The sequence below is a fragment of the Prinia subflava genome, chromosome 2, assembly GCF_021018805.1.
Source record: "Prinia subflava isolate CZ2003 ecotype Zambia chromosome 2, Cam_Psub_1.2, whole genome shotgun sequence".
Lineage (NCBI taxonomy): Eukaryota > Metazoa > Chordata > Aves > Passeriformes > Cisticolidae > Prinia > Prinia subflava.
The window spans coordinates 71,121,580-71,139,944 of record NC_086248.1 but is presented as its reverse complement, the minus strand read 5'-3'; the positions used below and the strand labels follow the sequence as shown (position 1 = coordinate 71,139,944).

At 36.5% G+C, this 18,365-nt stretch overlaps 1 protein-coding gene across 3 annotated transcripts in view; it reads right to left on the bottom strand.

Annotated features, from left to right (window-relative positions):
* Window positions 1-18,365, bottom strand: part of SIPA1L2 (signal induced proliferation associated 1 like 2) — a 126,120-nt gene that overhangs the window by 22,633 nt on the left and 85,122 nt on the right. For all 3 annotated transcript variants that reach the window (XM_063390488.1, XM_063390489.1, XM_063390490.1), the window contains exons 11-15: window positions 7,602-7,859; window positions 3,922-4,005; window positions 2,303-2,406; window positions 1,971-2,074; window positions 166-554 (exon numbers count right to left, since the gene is read on the bottom strand). In XM_063390488.1, the coding sequence (XP_063246558.1) occupies window positions 166-554; window positions 1,971-2,074; window positions 2,303-2,406; window positions 3,922-4,005; window positions 7,602-7,859 (939 nt within the window). The remainder of the gene's footprint in view (window positions 1-165; window positions 555-1,970; window positions 2,075-2,302; window positions 2,407-3,921; window positions 4,006-7,601; window positions 7,860-18,365) is intronic.

Here is an 18,365-nt window from a genome sequence, read left to right as displayed (position 1 = left end):
GGGCAGAGTCATCAAAAGTTACTTGAAAACTGCTCATACAGGCATTTGAATACAACAAAAACATCAAAATCTTTCAAAGAAGGGCAAAGAGAATAAGAACAACACAAAGGAGCTATCTGTATGTCAACCCCTAATCCGTGACCCCAGTTTGTAAGAAGCGCGTACCTGGAGTGAGAGGAGATTTCGCTCAGGTCTCCCATGCTGCCCTCAGCCGTGTGGCCGCTGGAGATGGCCGAGGCGTAGCTGTGAACAGCGAAGATTTTGGCGGGGTCGTCCTCGGGCCCGGGAGCCTCGGCAGCCTCTGCCCAGGGCTCTGAGTGGCAGTGCACCGCCGCCCTGCTGCCCGCCAGGTGCAGCGGGGCCAGCAGCGGGGCCGGCATGCAGGGGGCCGTGTCGATCCCGCTGTCCGTGGAAGCCCCCTTGATGTAGGTCAATCCAAGCAGCTCGGGATCCATCAGGTCTCCAGAACCGAAGTGCTTCTCATCGCTGTTGCTGGACGTGTTGCTGGATAAGGTGTTGCTGCTGGAGTGGCTTGAACAGCTTTTGTCCCCAATCTTTACAACGAGAAAACAAACCAGAAAAGACCCCCATCAAATTAAACAATAAGAGATCTATTTTCACATAAATTACTGCATTTGTGATATTCAAAGACCATTTTTTTTTTTTTTTACAGTATGCTATCATATAACTGCAAAGTATGAAAAGAGCCAATTATACCACCAGTTTCTGTGAAATGAATTGCACAGCTGGCTAGACACATTAAAGGTTGATGTCACTGCAAATAAAAAGGCTCTAGTTCCATCTTCTATCACAAATCTTAAAATCAGAATTGAATTTTCTGATTATAGGACCTGCTTAACATCCATAAAATTGCATTTCTGAACAGTTAAAATAAGCATTTGTTAAAGCTAGAAGCCTTGGTAATTATTTGTTTAAACAAGCTCTACTGCAAATCTGAAAAACACCAAAGACTGAATTATTGTTGGCTTTTTCTCAGTGTGGCTGAAATATGCAGCTCATTGGATCAAATCCAATTGGATGTGTGGCTAGTTAAATTGAAGCCAATTGTGATGTATGTGTACCAGATGAAAGCAACTTAAGTCATAAGGCCCTAAACTAAACATGGCTATTGAAGCTGATTAATTACGTCAGACTTTTGTACCAATTAAGCCCAGCGGTATAGTTATTTACCTTTTAAAATAATTTTTATAGAGAGTTGGATTAACTTATGCCTGTGACAGTAGCCAGAATAAAGGCAGATGGACTTAGACTAGGGCAAATAGACTTCTATTAGGTAGGGTATAAATGGGAAGGGAAACCAACTTTTTCATGATGCTAGGAGATGCTGTTGCTCACATATGAAATATAAGTTTAAAAACAGTGTACAGGCTCCAACTAAATATAGCAGGATTTTCCATGTAACAAACATTATCATTATGTACTTTCCATCACTAGGCTGTTAAGGATTTTGCCATTACTGAAGACAAGCTACTGAACAAGGTAGAGTAGGAAATCTGTTTGGCATTCCTGATGTACAAGCTGCATTTTTATAGTGCTTATTGATAATTACACTGCATGGGTATTTCACATAAGATGAAAAGCGGTATGGTAAATAGAATTTTATTTTCTTTTAATGGGTAATTAAATACTCCACAGATTACACAAGCCAGTATAAATGAAGCTGTAAATTCACAGCTGAGTGGAGACTATACTAGTTTTATCTCCTCCATGCCCCAGACCCAAGCCCTCTTGAAATTCTGAGTTAGTAAACACCGATTAAGTATACTTGATTCAACTCTCATCTGGGTGAGCACAACCTTTGCCTCCCAAAACATACAGTGGCCTTCATAAATTACCTGAAATGCATTTTTAGGATTTATTTCCTTAAGTCCAGAGTAGTTTTTTGTGGTTGCTGTTTTGGAGTTTGGTTTTTTTTAGAGTTCTGAATGACATCCAAGGAAAAGACTTACATGTGAAAGCTTGTTTGGCGACTCCTTGCCACTGCCTTCTTTCTGTAAAGCTCGGTCTTTGTAGGAGCTCAGGACTTTGGTTGATGGTGCATGCCACTTGGCTTCTGCCAAAAATAATGGAGAAAGCACACGACTCAGCCTCAGGTTTCAAACCTGCACACTCTGCAATCAGATACACAAGTATCTTCACAGAATGCCCTAACAGTCCCTGCTTTCACTGTCACATCTCGTGCTCTTTGTGAGTCAAACCTCCACATGGGGAGGTGGCTGCATTTCAACAGGCACTGCATTACAAAGAATATGTACTTGAAAGATACAGTGGGTTTTATTACCAGAATGTCTAGTTCCTTCCAAAGTTTCCTCTCGTTCTCTGCCTCCTTCACATTCCAGTGAGCCTGAACCTTGGTGATGTTCATGGAGTAAAGGGGACTGGCATCTTTCAATGTAAGCAGAAAATTAAGCTGTTAGGGTTTTTATCCTGTAAGATTAGTTACATGATGAACTACACCACTTTTTACTCTTAAAAGCAAGCATTTTGTGACTTTTTAAAATAATCATCATTCCCAAACATTTCTGCATTCCCAAACCTCTGCATAGAAATATTTACATGCAATTTTTTCAGCAGCACACTGTTATATCTGAAGTGTGAATATGCCAAGCAGACACTGAACTTTTAAGAAGAAATGTATTCTTGGAGCTATATACCCAAAGGCTTTTGCAGTGAAGCATTATGGTAATATGTGCTTAACCTCTTTGTGATCTAAGCCCCACAGAAAGTAATCACAGTTTTGTGGGATTTCACACTAAGAATATATAAGTTAGTACCAGATCCACTGCTTTGCATCATACTGCAAAAGTTTAAACATTTCACAAAGAAACAAACCAGAATCTAGACTGCTGTTAGAAATAACTGTGCTGGAAAAAATGACATGAGATGCATTTTGATGAGTCGACTGTCAAGAAAAAAAGAAAGGCAAAAAAAAAAGAAGAAAAAAAAAAAAAAAAAAGCTACCGTTTTATTTGAATTATTAGCATCTGCTTAGCTGCCAAAGATTTCACTGAGTTATGTTACATTTCTTGAGGAGTCTACAAGATACTGCATATATATCTGCTACATGGAATATCTTATCCACAATCAATCATGCCAAAGCATTAATAAGCTCCAAAGAGTCAAGCTGATGCTTTCAATATTCACATTTTTTTTTCTGAAAGGTAGCTTCTGAAAGCCACTTGGAAAAGTCTGGAATGCTTTTATATTACCCTATTGTAGATACTGCCATAGCTAAACATTTTGTAACAGGAGTGTTTTCAGCAGATGTATATATACAACAAAGTCATAACTTTAAAGTAGTTTAGAACAGATGCCGCACATAATATTCTTATAACATCAGTTATATTGGGGTGGTCTTTTATATACAGATAGTTAACTTCTGAAATTTCAGTAACGAAGGGATTAACAGGGATGCAAAAGGACCATCTATGCACAGCCTGTTAGGGAGAAGAGATCTCTGAAATTCCTACTGTTTTGAGAACATATACTAGGGAATGGGCATCATTGAAACAAACATAGCAGAAAATAAAACATTCAAAGACCATAAACATTTTTTTTAATCAAACACTTTCCTCCTGAAGCAGGAGGAAGAAGTATCATTATTTTATTCTAGTTCTGAGTTACTAGCTGATTTCTGCTCTATTACTGGGAAAATAAACCTAAGAACCATTTGTCATTTACCTGAATTTAAAAATATCATCCTAAAGAGTTAAATTAGGATGACTTTAAAATTGCAGTTGCATGCATATTACATGAAAGATCAGTAAACCTGTACATTTAAAAAATACTAATAGTGTTTGAAAATAACATCTAGAACACCCATACAAATTTTGCTTAAGAAAGAAGATGCTTGGGAGCTATTGCAGGATTTAAATAAAAATTTTTGAAAATCACTAATACCCGTCATATCCCACTTGCTGTCTCCAGTGGCTGCTCCCACTTGGTCCTGGGTCACTGGATGAGGACTGGTTGCTTGGAGAACTTCTGTAATGTTGATTTTAGAGTCATTAACAGTGCACAGAGGTATTTGTGGGGTTTCAGATTTGAACTGGGCTGTGCTTCTTTTATCAAATACAATCATTTTTGCAAATAATACAGATGCAGTGTGAACACTTAGTTACATCCATTTGGGGAATTGAAAAGGTTTATCTCAGTTTTATAAAACTTTAACGAGAATTTTTAAAGTGTAATATTTATTCACTAGTATTTCCATCTGAATATATAAAAAGGCACATAAAGAGAAAGAATAAATGCCAAATCCTACTTTCCTTAGATCTGGCTTTAGTTCTGAGTAAGTGGGATTACTCAGGAGTTAGAGCGGCTGGATTAGGTTTCTAAATTCACTTGTGGGAAGCTCTCATGGTGGATCAGAAATGATTGGTAGTTCCTTGGCACTTACTCCAATTTTAAAGATAGTAAAATTGGAAGTGGCAATTGTAATAATTTTAAAAGTTTTATTTCATTGATCCTTTGACATAGAAAAGCAACAAAAACATTTTTATGAAGGGTATTATTTTGTATTTATTACTTAAACTTTTAAGCCTCATGTCTTAACAATGTCTTTTAAGCAGTTTTGTTAGATTTTCAGACAGTTGAATTTTAATGCTTAAATTTGGGGTTGATCACATCCTTTCCTTCACTTCTGCGCACATCAGTCCAAAACTACAACACAATTTCCTTCAAGTGCCTTGACATTATCTTGAATTTAGTTCCCTGTGTTTATCTTTTTTTTCTTTTCTCCCTCCTCTTTTTCATATAGAAATGAATGTACTCAGGGAGGAAATGAAGAAGTGTTTTCTTGATTTATGCAAAACACTTTCCCAAGAACATGATCTTTTAAAGAGCATCTTTACTGTTCAGCTTGAAAATTTTAAAGACATTAGCTATTACATTTTGTTTTTTAAAGACATTAGTTGTTATATTTTGCCTAATAGCCAATGTACAATAAATAGTGTAGTACCTCATTTTTCAGCATGTCTTTCTCTGAGAAGTATTGACAGAACTGAACCTCTCTAAATTAAGTGAAGTAGTCAATAGGCTACAGCTTAATTCAGTTCCATGAACTTGTTATTACCACCAAAAATTATGCATTTCATGCACAGATTAAGTGACCTAGCATTAAGGAACGGATAAATTATGATCCCACGTGTTTCCAGCCTCCCAGCTGGTGTTTAGGACATTGTCCTCAAAGCCAGGATATTGCTTTGTGCTGTTCCAAGGCTGAAATACGTGCACCTCCCATTTGCTGGACAAGTGTGAAGCCTTTAGCCTAGTAAACAATGAGTGGCTACAAAAGGAGAACGACAGAAATCCCATCAGTGACTGCCTCACACAGTTCCTTCACACAAAAATTCCAACCATCTGCTCTCAGGAATGGATTCCAGGCTCCAGGTGATAGGATGCATTGCCTACAAGTGTGACTCAGGGACCAAAGTACACAGAGACTTCTTGGTGCAAAAATCAGAAGAGTGTGTCTGTCTAAAGCTGCACTTAGGCACATGCCATGAGCAGCTGTCACAGAATTAGCCACTTCGTGAAAAGAGCAGTAGAGCTTAAAGATATCCTTGTATTTCTAAGTGACTAAGTAGAGGAAACTCCTTGAACAACACCAGAATACTTGGATCTCCTTCTCAAAGCACTTAATCCTCAGGAATTGTATTAGCAGCACAAGCGTTCAGCTCTCAGTTTCTAATTTCACTCTAGGGACTGGGCACCTAAATGTTGTATGTCACAGTAGCTGAATTTTTGCTGCTCAAGTCTCTCTTACTATATCTAGTGCACATTTCTTCTGCTTCTTCCTCTTTTCATTTCTGAACTAAACAATTTTATTGCTGACTTCACCCTTAGCTCATTTTCAGATCAGCTGAAAATGTTTTATCAGCCTGCTTCTCCCTGCTTGCGCTCTGAAACCGATACTGGGTCTCTGAGCCTCTAGAATCTCTTCATCATTTTCCTAGCCTAAGAATGCACTTTCACCCTTGCAAGACTACTTATAAGTACTAATCCACCTTATTTCAAATGACTCTGTTTTAACCTCATCTCTCTGCCAAATCATCAACTATGCCAACTATGCCATAGTGGAAAGACCTTGCCATTTAGGTACCTTTCTTTACATGTTTCAAGACCTACATGTCAGAATCCATAATTTTCCTCTCTTTTCATTATTTATACTCTGTATCATGTCTTCCTCAGAATAGCACTTCTGCACTGCACATGTTTTGCTTGAGTGATACAGGAATCTTTTCATGATAAGAGTAGATTTAGTCTAAGCATTTTTTTCACGTGCTTTGCTGAGTGTTACAAGAAGTGCAGCTCATGCTTGTGAAGTCTTTTTGGAATTGAGTAGCATGTCAGAAAGCTTTCATTTCTTTTATTTATTGGCATAGAGTATGCTTAATAAAGCTTCATAAATGATGAAGTATACCTAGACATTTGATACATTGTCTGCTTATGTTAGATGTTACCAATAATTTAATTAACAAGACATTAGGAAAAGCTTAAGTTCTACAATGACATTGAAATGCTTACAGAAATGCACCTCTCAGTTTTTCAGGAGAGCGAGAGGGGGGGTAGGGGAGAAGGAGAACACAAATGATCAAATGGTCATAACTGGGAGTCCTCCTTTCCCAGACAATGAAAGAGACATATTTTCAAATATGTACTACTATTACTCATGTACCTTTCAATGTAAAAAGTCATTAATTCTTTTCTACTAAGTAAGTTAGTCAATGTAGCAATAGTGGTGTTTAATGATTTCATCCAAAATTGTTTTAAACTCATTTAAGAATAGTATTTCAGATTTTTGTATCACTCGGGTATTTTCAACGTGCAATAATTATTTCCTTGGAAATTAGAACTACATAACCCCATAGATAAGGACATAAGCTAAAATAATTATAAACAATAAAGAACAGAGTTCTGCTCAAGACATATGGTTTTCCTAAATAATTCAAAGGTCAAATGTATTTGCAAATTTTTATCTTTAAAAAACAAAGTTTCATCTTGTGAAGAATTATGATTAAATTGGAACAGAGCTAACATTTAAGGATACCATCCCATCATCTAAGAGGTGTTACATATTCAAATCACAAGCTCTGGTTTGTTTAATTAAAAGCAAAGCAAAGCATAAGGGGTGGTAATGAGTTACAGAACCCTTTGAAACTATGCCAATACCTCGGTAACAAGATTAAATAATTAATTTTTAAAGGAATGAGTTCATTTTATTTACACACAGTATTTGTTTAAATAGTCTTCCAAAAGGTGGGAAAGAGGACATTATTAAGACCCAAAAGTTATAAGGCAGTTTCCCACTTCACTGATTTGGGACTAAAGGGGAAGGTCAGCTGTCCCCAGCAGTAGGACCCTCAGTGCAGCACACTCCCACCACAAACACCAGAAGCCCCTTGTTCCAAGCAGACCGGTCCAGTGAATGCTATTTAACACAATCTCAGAATTAAAATTACTGTCAAAACTCAAGAAAATAAGGGTTCAAAACCAAGACCCCAACGTTCTGGAAAGCAGAGTTTTCCAAAGTAAAACACGTTAGGAAAAGGACAGGCACTAAGCACTGAGCGCGTTACCTTGCACCATCTGGCAGTTTTCTATCAAAGGAAGTGCTACGAGGAATGGCTGTCTGAGCCTGCTGGAGAAGCTGCTGGCACTGCAGTCTGTCAGATGTTCCTAGGATTGGAGAGGCACGAGAGAGAGGCTGCCCGGCGGGAGTCGGCACCCGATGCCAAGTGGTATTCCTTCTGAAAGGGGTTTTATACTCACATGGGGTGCCTTCACTGTCAAGTTTGTATTCCACCATGGGTATACGACAAAGTTCTGAACAACCCCTGTGGGACAAGTAAAAATACTCATCAGCCTCACAGGACAGAGCAGAGAGAGAAATCTTGCATTCGCGGTCAGAAGTATATACATATTTCAATTTCAGGTGCCCAAAGGTGTACCATGCCCAATACAGCATAGTACTTTGAACACTTCAAAACTGTCACACCAAGCAGGTAGAAAACATTTCAAAATATAAGATCTGCTGTCATGTGCTCAAAGGTCTTTGAACTGTCTCCTCGCCCTTCAAAACGGGGATCATATTAAATGAATATAAAATTCTATAAATTAATCTGCAGTTTGAATTTTACATAATAAAAACTTCTAGAGACAAGGCATTTAGAAGTCATAAAGCATCAAATTTTTCTAGAACAGCATTGGTTTGTTTAAATGTCAGAAATAGGTTTGTTGCTTTGCAGCAAACTAAACATTTCTTATGGGGTTGAGAACTCTCCTTTAGAATCCCACCTTGTCCACACCAAATGACAGAGTGCACAGACTACAATGCAAATGATTCACTATTAAATGATTAATAATTAATGGCACAAGAAATATTTATCCCTGTGTTTTCAAAGTGTACTTTCCAATGTCTCTTTTTGCAGGGATTTGTACACCTGGAAGAGAAACGGGCAAGTGGATGGAAGAGACAGATTAGAAACAGTCTGGCTTACCATCTCTGCCTGAAGTTTACAGTGTGGTTAAATACTAACAGTATTCACAGACAGTGTAAACCCAGGTAAAAGTAGTAGTGTTCCACAAAAGATCAGTGTGCCTGTGGAATATTTGCTGCATTCAATAACTAAGCTTTACTGTTCCAGAAATTGGTTAACAGCAGCTTCACACATCCTTCAAGTCAACACTGATTATCACTGGAAATTTTTTATATTCTCAACATTCCATTACTTTTTTGATAGGCAGTGTGTACTAAATCAATATCTATGAAGAGAACACCCTAAATACTTCCAAAGCAATAATTAAGTTTAAGTAAGAAATAGTGCAAATTTGCTCCTCTGTCTCAACTACAATTCTGCTCCATTCCTTAGCTGAGTCTTGATCAAGCTTTGCTTTTGTTGAAAAACCAACATTTACCATTTGCAACTAAATTAAAATCACCTACAGAAAGTGCAATAGAGTGTAAAGAGTTTACAGTCTAAATCCTGAAAATATCTTGGCATAAGTGGCTTAACACAAATGTGCAGTGCAAGCAAATTGTGTAAATTCTCACACATTAATTCACTGTGCATTAAAGCTTCTGAATCAGCCCTCCCAAAGAATATTTTCATTATCCGTGTTCTGGTAAACAGATTAAAGGAAAAAATATTAGACAAAAAGCAAACTGCCTTATTCAAGGTTGCTGAAGGGAAGAGCCATGAGCAACTGTAGCAATTTCATTCTGCTTACTCTGTATATGCACAGTCTGATCCAGCCAAATGTTTCACTCTGCTGAATTTTTTAGTAGCAAATAGGCAAGCTTATCCTGCAGCACTAAATCCCTGTCCCTGGTGGCACTCAAACACATGAAGAAGTTAAAGAACTTAAAAATATAGATGATGTAAGTACTGAGAATGGAGATTGATAGCCATTATAGGGTGGAAGACACCTTGATGAAGATGAGCTAGAATGTTCCAAAGTAGAACTCAGAATTCCTGGTTTCTTGATGTTATTCTTTTATCAGAAATATCACTGTAAGATGCACCAATAAAATCTGACATCTCCAACCTCTGCTGACAAATCATAGCTGGACACACTGGAGCGATCATAGAATTTTGCAATCATGAGTTTCTGCTTTGAGCTTCCCTAAGGAAGTAAAACCACCCTAATAATCTCTTCTCACAGACATGGAATCGTGCTACAGAGAAATCACTGCTATAAAATCATCACCTCATTTCAGAGGGTCGATTTGGCATATCTCTAGCCTTCCCCTCACCCTGAAATGCCACAGTTATTCAGAACACCACTTCAATCTGCCTCAATCCACGTATCAATTTTTAAAACTTTTTTCACACTTCTGAGAATCACATGTTGGGCTCTTAGAAGGAGGAACACCATGAAGAAAGGTCAAGATGAGTGAATTGCACAGAATTGTGCAAACTCTTTTACTGCTGAAGCACACATAGAATATATTTCTCCAGTGTGATTTTCAACTGCTTATGCTCCAAGATCTTCATGCAAGTTCCTGCCTCATTCACTGCCTTCAATAAAGAACGTGTAGGAGACGACAGCCTCCAGCAAAGCAACTATGATCCTTTTTTTTTTCCTTTTTGTCTTTTTAAGTAAGAAGTTTTACATACAAAACAAACAGATCAAAGAATGCAGAAATGACATAGCAAGGTTAATATTAGTTTGGTGCACTTCACAACTTTTCATGCAACCATATATACATAGTTTTCCATTATTTGATGAAGTTGAACAATTATGTAGGCTAAAATTTCAATCTCCCTTCTGCTAATTTCTGGGTATTGTTTCACTCCCTTCTTCATTCCTATAAGCTTTAGGCATTAGAAACAAACCACCTCCTCCCCAACTTTTGTTATTACGATATCAATTTTACAGTTCATCTTGGTAATTGAGAAAATTATAGCATGTAATTGTGATTGTACCCCTCATTAGATACTCCCCATAAAGTACTCTAAATGTTGTGAAAAATAGCCATGGGTTTTAAAAGCAAAAGGGACTGTTACTACTATTTAGTTTGACTTAGCTTGCTGACTAATTAACAAAAACATGCTACAATAATAATAATAGTAAACAATAAGCTTTCCCACAATGAGTAAGAACTGAAAATTTTGTAAAATTTTGTTTGTCTGTTTGTTTCCATCAGGAAAACATATTCTTCCTACAAATGAAAAAAAAAAACCCAAAACTGAGCCCACAGTTCCTGCAGAAAAAGGCTGAAAAACCAACTTTGTTTCAAATCACCATAAAAATTCAACAGTGTTGCTTATGAATTCAAAACAGAGCCCTAGAATGCTTGTTTTAACTGGCTCAAAAAAGAATTTCCATGGTTTCACATAGCTTCTTTTGTCACATAAAGCTTTGAAATCTTAATTTAAAGGTATCAAACCAATCACTTCAACATTTATATGAAAAAATATGCTTCACTGCTTCACAAGCACTGCCTAAGGAACAGATAACTGCAGTATACTGAGATAGGTGAAGTTTTAATTGTAGCCACCTCCTATATCAGGAAGACAGAGAAGGAATTACTTCATGCCTGCAATCCCGACCTCCATTCCCTGCCATGGATCAAACTGTAAGTTATCTTGCATGAAAAAGAACCCAGCAGTTCCCTCTTAAATATGTAATTTGACCTTTATCTAACTTTTACTTATGATTTTGTCACTTATTCCACCAGTGCAAGAATATACATTGGCATTGGTATTGAATGATAGCTTTTATATTTGAATTTTATGTATTTCTTTTAAATTCACTTTAAATGATACATAAGCACAAATCTCTATTTTATGGTTTTAAAAAAGATACTTGAATTTATGTTAAAAAGTACAGGGTACCAAACATCTTTCACAATTATATCCAATATAACATTTGAAAAACAGACTCACAATATTTAACAAGCAAATGCGACCATATCTTAACCACATGTCAGAAATTATAGTAGTTTCTGCCCTTCACCATAGTTTGGTATTAATTAAATAAATGCTTCAACATAAAGCACAGACTCCTACTAATACCTTTGGTTCAAGAGCCATATTATCCTATTAAAATTTGGTTAATAAAACCTACTCTGCAATTAAAGAGAACCTGACCTCATGATACAGCTAGAAGGTCATGACAACATAATAAAATTTAAGAGTCTACTATAAAAATATGCAATATTCAAATGCTCCTGCAAGGAGCATTATGTTCTCAAAGAATTATCAAGCACTCCATTAAGTTTTTCAAACTATATTAACCAATCCTTGCAATATTAGTTTCAGATTCCATACAGAGGTTCTGTAACAGGCTCTGTGAAGGGCCTACATTAGGCAGGGAGTCTGGTTAAACTCAGTAAATATCCACCTTCACGGAAAAGACAGAAGCTTCCATGCACCATGATGAGCACCCCGTCACCCTGACAGCTGCACAAAATCTTTTCTGCTAAATCCTATGACTATCAGCTACTGGGTACAACTTCAGTATTTGCACCCCAGCTATCTACAGATTGCAAGCATGAACAATTTGTTAGGGTATCAGCATAACTAGAATACCTGGTCACAATTTAACTCCAGTTCAATGTACTGCCAGGAGATGTAGGCGTAGAGAAGGAACCATTGGTGTGCATCAGTTTATTACACTGATAAGTTATCCCTTATAACTTACCAGCATTTCAATACCAAACATCTAATCCTGCTCAAGGAAGAGTCTTCATCCAGCAGTACAATAACTGCATTCTGCCAACTCAAACTTTGTTTTTGAAAACAATCACTTCTATTGGAGTGCATGTTTGTTCTCAAACTACAGTAGTGCCCAAAGTGACAGAATGAGCCTGAGGACTCATTGTGCAATCTATTAAATCCACATAATAAAACACAGATTCATTTCATATAATTATAGGGATTTAATTGAAAAGCAGAATTTGGTAGCTTAGTTTTGTGAGACTCGGGATGTAGTTAGTCAAGACATTCATAGATTTTCCCTTCCCTGACACTGTGAGGCACCTCCTGCAAGTATCTCAATTCCACTGACCCTCTATATCAGTTACAGCACAAGTCCAAGACACTGCACAACACAGAAATGGTCTAAGAGCATTTTGGTCAAAAAGTCATGACAAAAACTTCAAGTTACAACATCTCAGAAACCTATTAACGGTAATCATACATAATTCAAAAACTTCTTAAAAATTAAATTCATTTTATATTTAAGTAATTTCATACTACAATACCTGTGAGAGATTGCTTATAGCAAACCTCATACAGGGCTGCTGCCCACCCTGCCACTTTGGTTTAAGGGAAGTGATGTCTCTCTAAAATTTTTGTCCTTTCATGGAGCTAAAGAGTTGAAGCTGCCAATCCCTCCTGCTTGAAGATAAACTCACTGTCCTTCTGATCTTTATTACTATTCAGTTTTAAAAAGAAACTTTGTGTTGGTGAGCTGACAAGCAATTCAGAGGCCTCCTAAAGAGCCTCTACATCTGTATTGTTACATGTAAAAGAGAAATATAGACAGGAACTAGATGATCTTTAAGTTCCTTTCCAACCCATGACATTCTATGATTCTAATATGATTCCATGAATAGGAAGAAGAAAGAAGAAAGAAAAAAAGGGGAAAAAAAGAGTCTGGAACTCTTCTTTGCATCTCTCCATAGAGACAAACAGTGTTTTGCCAGGCATTTAGGGGGTTTTTTCTGTTCATCTGTAACAACTGTACACATAATTAACTTTAGCAATTATGATTAACCTCTACTATAAGTTCATTCATAACTCAGTAAGAAAAAAATCAAAGACTTTATTTGTATGAGAAACACAGTTAAGCATTTTCTACCATTTTATTTTTTGTTGGGTAGGGAGGATTAACTTTTGCAAGTAGTACAGTTTCCAATTAGTACAATTACATTTTCTTAGTGATAGTTCTTTCAGTTACATCTATAAAACATTAGAATCTAGAAATTTCAGATATTTTCAGCCTTCTTAGATTAGTAGCAGGGGTGGTAATTAAAAGGTTTGGTACATCCAAATTCTACTTTTACAACCAAACATTCAGGTTTTGCTGCTTCAACCCACCTTAGGTGATGTTAGACTTGGCTTCTTTCTAGCTCAGGTGGCTTAATTTAGTAAATAAGTGAATAAATATTAAGAATCTGAAGGCCCTATGAACTATCCCACCAGCTTATGGCAAACACCCCTGCAACAATAACTGAATTCCACCACACAGTAGCCTCTTCCCCTTCCTAAAAGCATTTCCCAAACATCCAATACTCTGTTGGTTATCTGCTACTTTTAAAAAGCTTCAGAAAGACAATTCTTTCAAAGAAATCATAATCATTTAATGGGAACAAGCATCAGGACTGGAAAATAAGTCATTACATCTATTTTATTTGTAAGAAGCCATTTGCAAGGTTCAAAAGAATAAAACAACCTCAGAAGAATTGCAGTAGTACTAAAAAATGGCCCACAGGCAGTTTCAGTCATAGTTACTAAAGTATTTCCATTTTCAAAACTACCTACAATAGCAGAAAAAGAGTCTCTTGCTTGTTCAGACCAACAGTGGAAACTACTGCTCCTACGGCTCTCCAGCTTCTGTTTATAGCCAACCTTGGAAATTCTGCCTGAAGTTTTGTTTGCTTTCTAAATTTCCTAGAAATTGCTTCTTAATTGGTTCTCAAGCAACTTTTTTTTTGATATAAAATGCTAGTTGAACTAAGACAAACACATAGGTAAAACACAGTAAAAAAGAATCTAGCCAAATCTACCATTTAAAATAGATTCAGAAGTGCTTGAATTTCTTGATTGGCTTTGGCTGATTAAGGATACAGTGTCCTTGAACACTACTATAACACCACCAGCAAAAGCAAATCAGAATGAGCATCATTATTCTCCTGCTCAAGTGCACACCATGCCAAATCAACAACTCTGAAGGGACAGAAACAAACATAACACAAGAATATTTATTCAGATCTGAAAACAATGAGCAACATATTTGTTCTAATACCACTTTTTGATTTAAAGAATTTATGTTTTAAATAGCAAATTCTTCTTTCTATCTAAATATCAGCCTGATGCCACACAAATAATTTAGATTTCTGCATCAATTTGTGCATGATTATTTAATTGCTGGAGCAAACTGAAAACAGCAGGAGCTTTGTTTCAAGTTCATTAATTTTACAGGATAGTAAATGAAAGGCCTTATTCCATGATTGCTTTTGCATATACTACTGTCAAGATTTTGGTAGAAGGATCTACATTAAGTAATGGAAGACATTTATCGAGCTGAGTTTTCCTGTGTAATTTCCTAATCACCCTGTAACATTGCTTTGTAAGCACCTTCAACATTCAAATAGTTTATTTTCATGCTGAAATAAATGAATACAAGACAGTTTGCAGAAAGAAAACCACCCTTGTTAATTGTTTATTGCTAATAGTTTATTGCTAATAGTTTATTCTCAGTGGGTGCACACTTACATTTTGTTGGTATTCTTTTAAAATGATGGATTGAAGATTATTTGTGGGTAAGCTAACAGACAAAAGAAAATCAAGGCAAGAACTTGATTAAAGATCTCTGCTTCAGCTCATGTTTTTTCAAGGGGCTGCTTTGGAAACACCCCTGCACACTTGAAACTCATTTTCACTTGAAGGATACAATTCCCAAGACATCCCACCGTACTCGCATCCAATCTGTGTAAACTCACTTCAGAATTTGATCCCAGCAAGGAACCAGTACTAGCAAGCAACCCAGAGAGAAATTCCTCATTGCTTTGTATTCATAAAACCCAGCAGACAAAGCTAAGCAGAAACTAGTCTGTCAAGAAGGGGAAATCAGCTGATTATCTCAGAAAATGAAAGACAGGCATTAATGAAATGATACATTTGTTTTTTTTCATGGAACTCTGGATTTTTTTGCTAAAATAATATTTATATTCTTGCAAATAGATGTAAATTTTTAACGCAACTGATCCTTTTAGAAACAAAGATGAATGTATTTTTGTATCTATACACTGTGGATAAAATCTTAGTGGCTGAACTTGAAACCCTAGAGTATGGCATTTAAGTAAAACGACAACAACAAAACCACACACACCAAAACAACAAACCACCAGTATGTACTCTGAGAAACCAGGCTGAAATACAGAGAAGAAAAGCCTACCCAACTGCCAGAAGATCAGATACTTTGTAGGATGAGTCAAACTTTCAAGGGACTTATTTCAGCCTCCAAATGCACTTTCCTACATATGTCAGATAGTCTGGTGCATCATTCTTAACAGAAAACCTCTAAAAACAGCTGTGAATAAAAGTAATAAGTACTGGACCATAGATGCAAAGCTTTTTCCTGCTTTTTAACTATCATTCTCCTAAACACTTGTAACGTGTGGGTCAAGGATGGATGGACCCCCAAAAATGACAAAAATACTTGTATGTCTGCATTGAGTGTTAATTGATAATTATTACAGCTACTTGATACAAAAGAGTTCCCTGCTGACAAGCTGTCACACCTGCCTTAAATGTTTATCACAAGTACGTGTTTGCAATCACCCACAGAGGCTTGATTCTATCCTGTTTAGCCATGCATGGACTCTCCACAGACAGGGACATTTCTTGTCAAGCCAAGGTGAAGTGGATTTAGTTCTCCAGATACTCCTGTTTTACATCCAAAACTACTACCTGTAGATTTCTGAGTAAACCTGATACCAGAGTACAAGAGAGACATGAACATATGGAGCAAGTCCAGTGAAGGATAAAAGACGATTAAGGGGTAAGAGCATCTGAAATACAAGGAGGGACTGAGAGTGCTGGTATCATTCAGCCAGAGAAAGAGAAGGCTCAGGAGGGATTTTATCAATGTGTATAAAATATCTAATGAGGGGATTAAGGAAAAAAGATGACTGACTAAGAATTATATCCAGTGAAAACGCAGAAGGCAAGGTACAAAATTGAAATACAGGAAATTCCATTTAAGTACACATGAAAACTTCTCTTACTGAAAGGATGATTGCATATCAAAATTGAAATACTGAATTTTTGAATCTGCATCCTCGGAGATATACAAAACCCAGTGAACATGTCCATGAGCAATCTGCTCTGGCTGACCTTGCTTTGAGTAATGAGGTTGGACTCAACAACCTGCAGAGGTCCTTTCCAACCTCAGCTATTCTCTGTTTCTGTGACAAGAACCTGCAGAAGTCTAAGAGAAGCAATTGAGTATAAGACAGCAAGATGGGTTTGCACAAGTTTTAACTAGTAAGTAGAAGTGATAGGTTATCTTTTTTCCCAAAATTTTGATAATTTATTCCTTTCTGCCCCCTCCTCTTTTTCCTCATCCATCAATTTATTTTACAAATTCAAAGATCATATGTGTCAAGTAAAATTCTCAGACTTGTCATTCACTATCTATAACTGCTTTCTGTCTGCTGTGTATAGATTTTAAACATTGCAAAAAGGCGAGCTCAAAACCCTCTAGACTGGACAGTCGAAATCCCTGATCATATTTTTGGGGATATACGAGGGAAAATGAGCAGTTTTCTGTGGGAAATTGATATTTGAGAGAAAGTGACATTCCTTATATATATACATACTAGAAAGGTGAAGCTAAAAAGAACTTAAACATACTTTTAAAAAAAATTTAGAATAGAGTGTTAAAAAATTCATTTTTCTTAGTAATTAGTCACAATTTTTAATATGCTAAAAATTAAAAGAGGAGCAGCTTTTGCACATTTTTGTCAACGCAGTAACACTCAGTTCAAACTCCTCCTACACATAGACTTGGGTGCTATGTATCACACTGATCTGGGATTTAAACATTTTATCTCTAGAAGAAGATTTATGTCAAAGACAATATAAACAGTTCATACAGTATGTATTTTTCTATCAGGGCCTATAAAATACACATTTTTACCTTCGATATAAAAGGATCAGCTCATTAGGCTCATATTCTGTAAACAGCTTGGAAATGTATACCAAACAAGTCAGTGAAAATTCATACCCAGAAGCAGATGGTGAGAATAGCAAAGCTAAGCAAAGAGAGGCTTAATTGCAAATTTCTATCCAGCTAAGCAAAACGGTGGTATCCTACATTCAAAGGCATTTTGTTCAGAAAGGGAGGCATCACGATGCATGTTGAGGCAGGGGACAGCCCCTGTGTGTCATACATCAGGCCAATGACTACTTGGAGAATTGCCACCAATTAAACAGCATTCGGATACAGTTGGCATCCACTTCACAGTGCTGCACGCTACGTAAAATTTTATTGCTTGCTGTCTTGCCAAAAGCAACACATCTAATGTTTTTTCTGTTGAATTAAAAATCAGCAAGAGATTTAAATTTGGCCTGCTACAAGAAGAGAAGTAATTAAATTTACTCTGGTATAGTTCTCATTTAGAATGAGCCAAATTAACACTGACTAGACGAAGTATGTGAAAAATAAAGTCACACTGTTACAAAGTTTCAATTTTTTCCTACTTCTCTGCCTCACGATATTATGGAGAAAAACGCCTTTTGTCACCAAAAAAGAAAAATGCACTTCATCCCTGAAAACACTGGTACAGTTATTGAAATGATTGTTATTACAGTCTTTCCCTGAGCATGAGCATATACTTCATGTTGCAATAAAATTTCTCTGCTTTAAATGATAAACTCATTGATGTAATTCACCATTTAATGGGAATAAATTCTTAGTAGAACTCTAAGACTTGTTACCATGTATGTCCAGAACCCAGTAATTAACTATTTTCACTAAATTTCAATGTAAGAAAAAAAAAATAAATCTTTTCCAATAGTCAGGAGTTGGAGAAACCTCAAAGATGGACAAGGTGGAATTTCATGAAAAGGATTCCACATTTTTAAATTCAGCATTAAAACATAAAA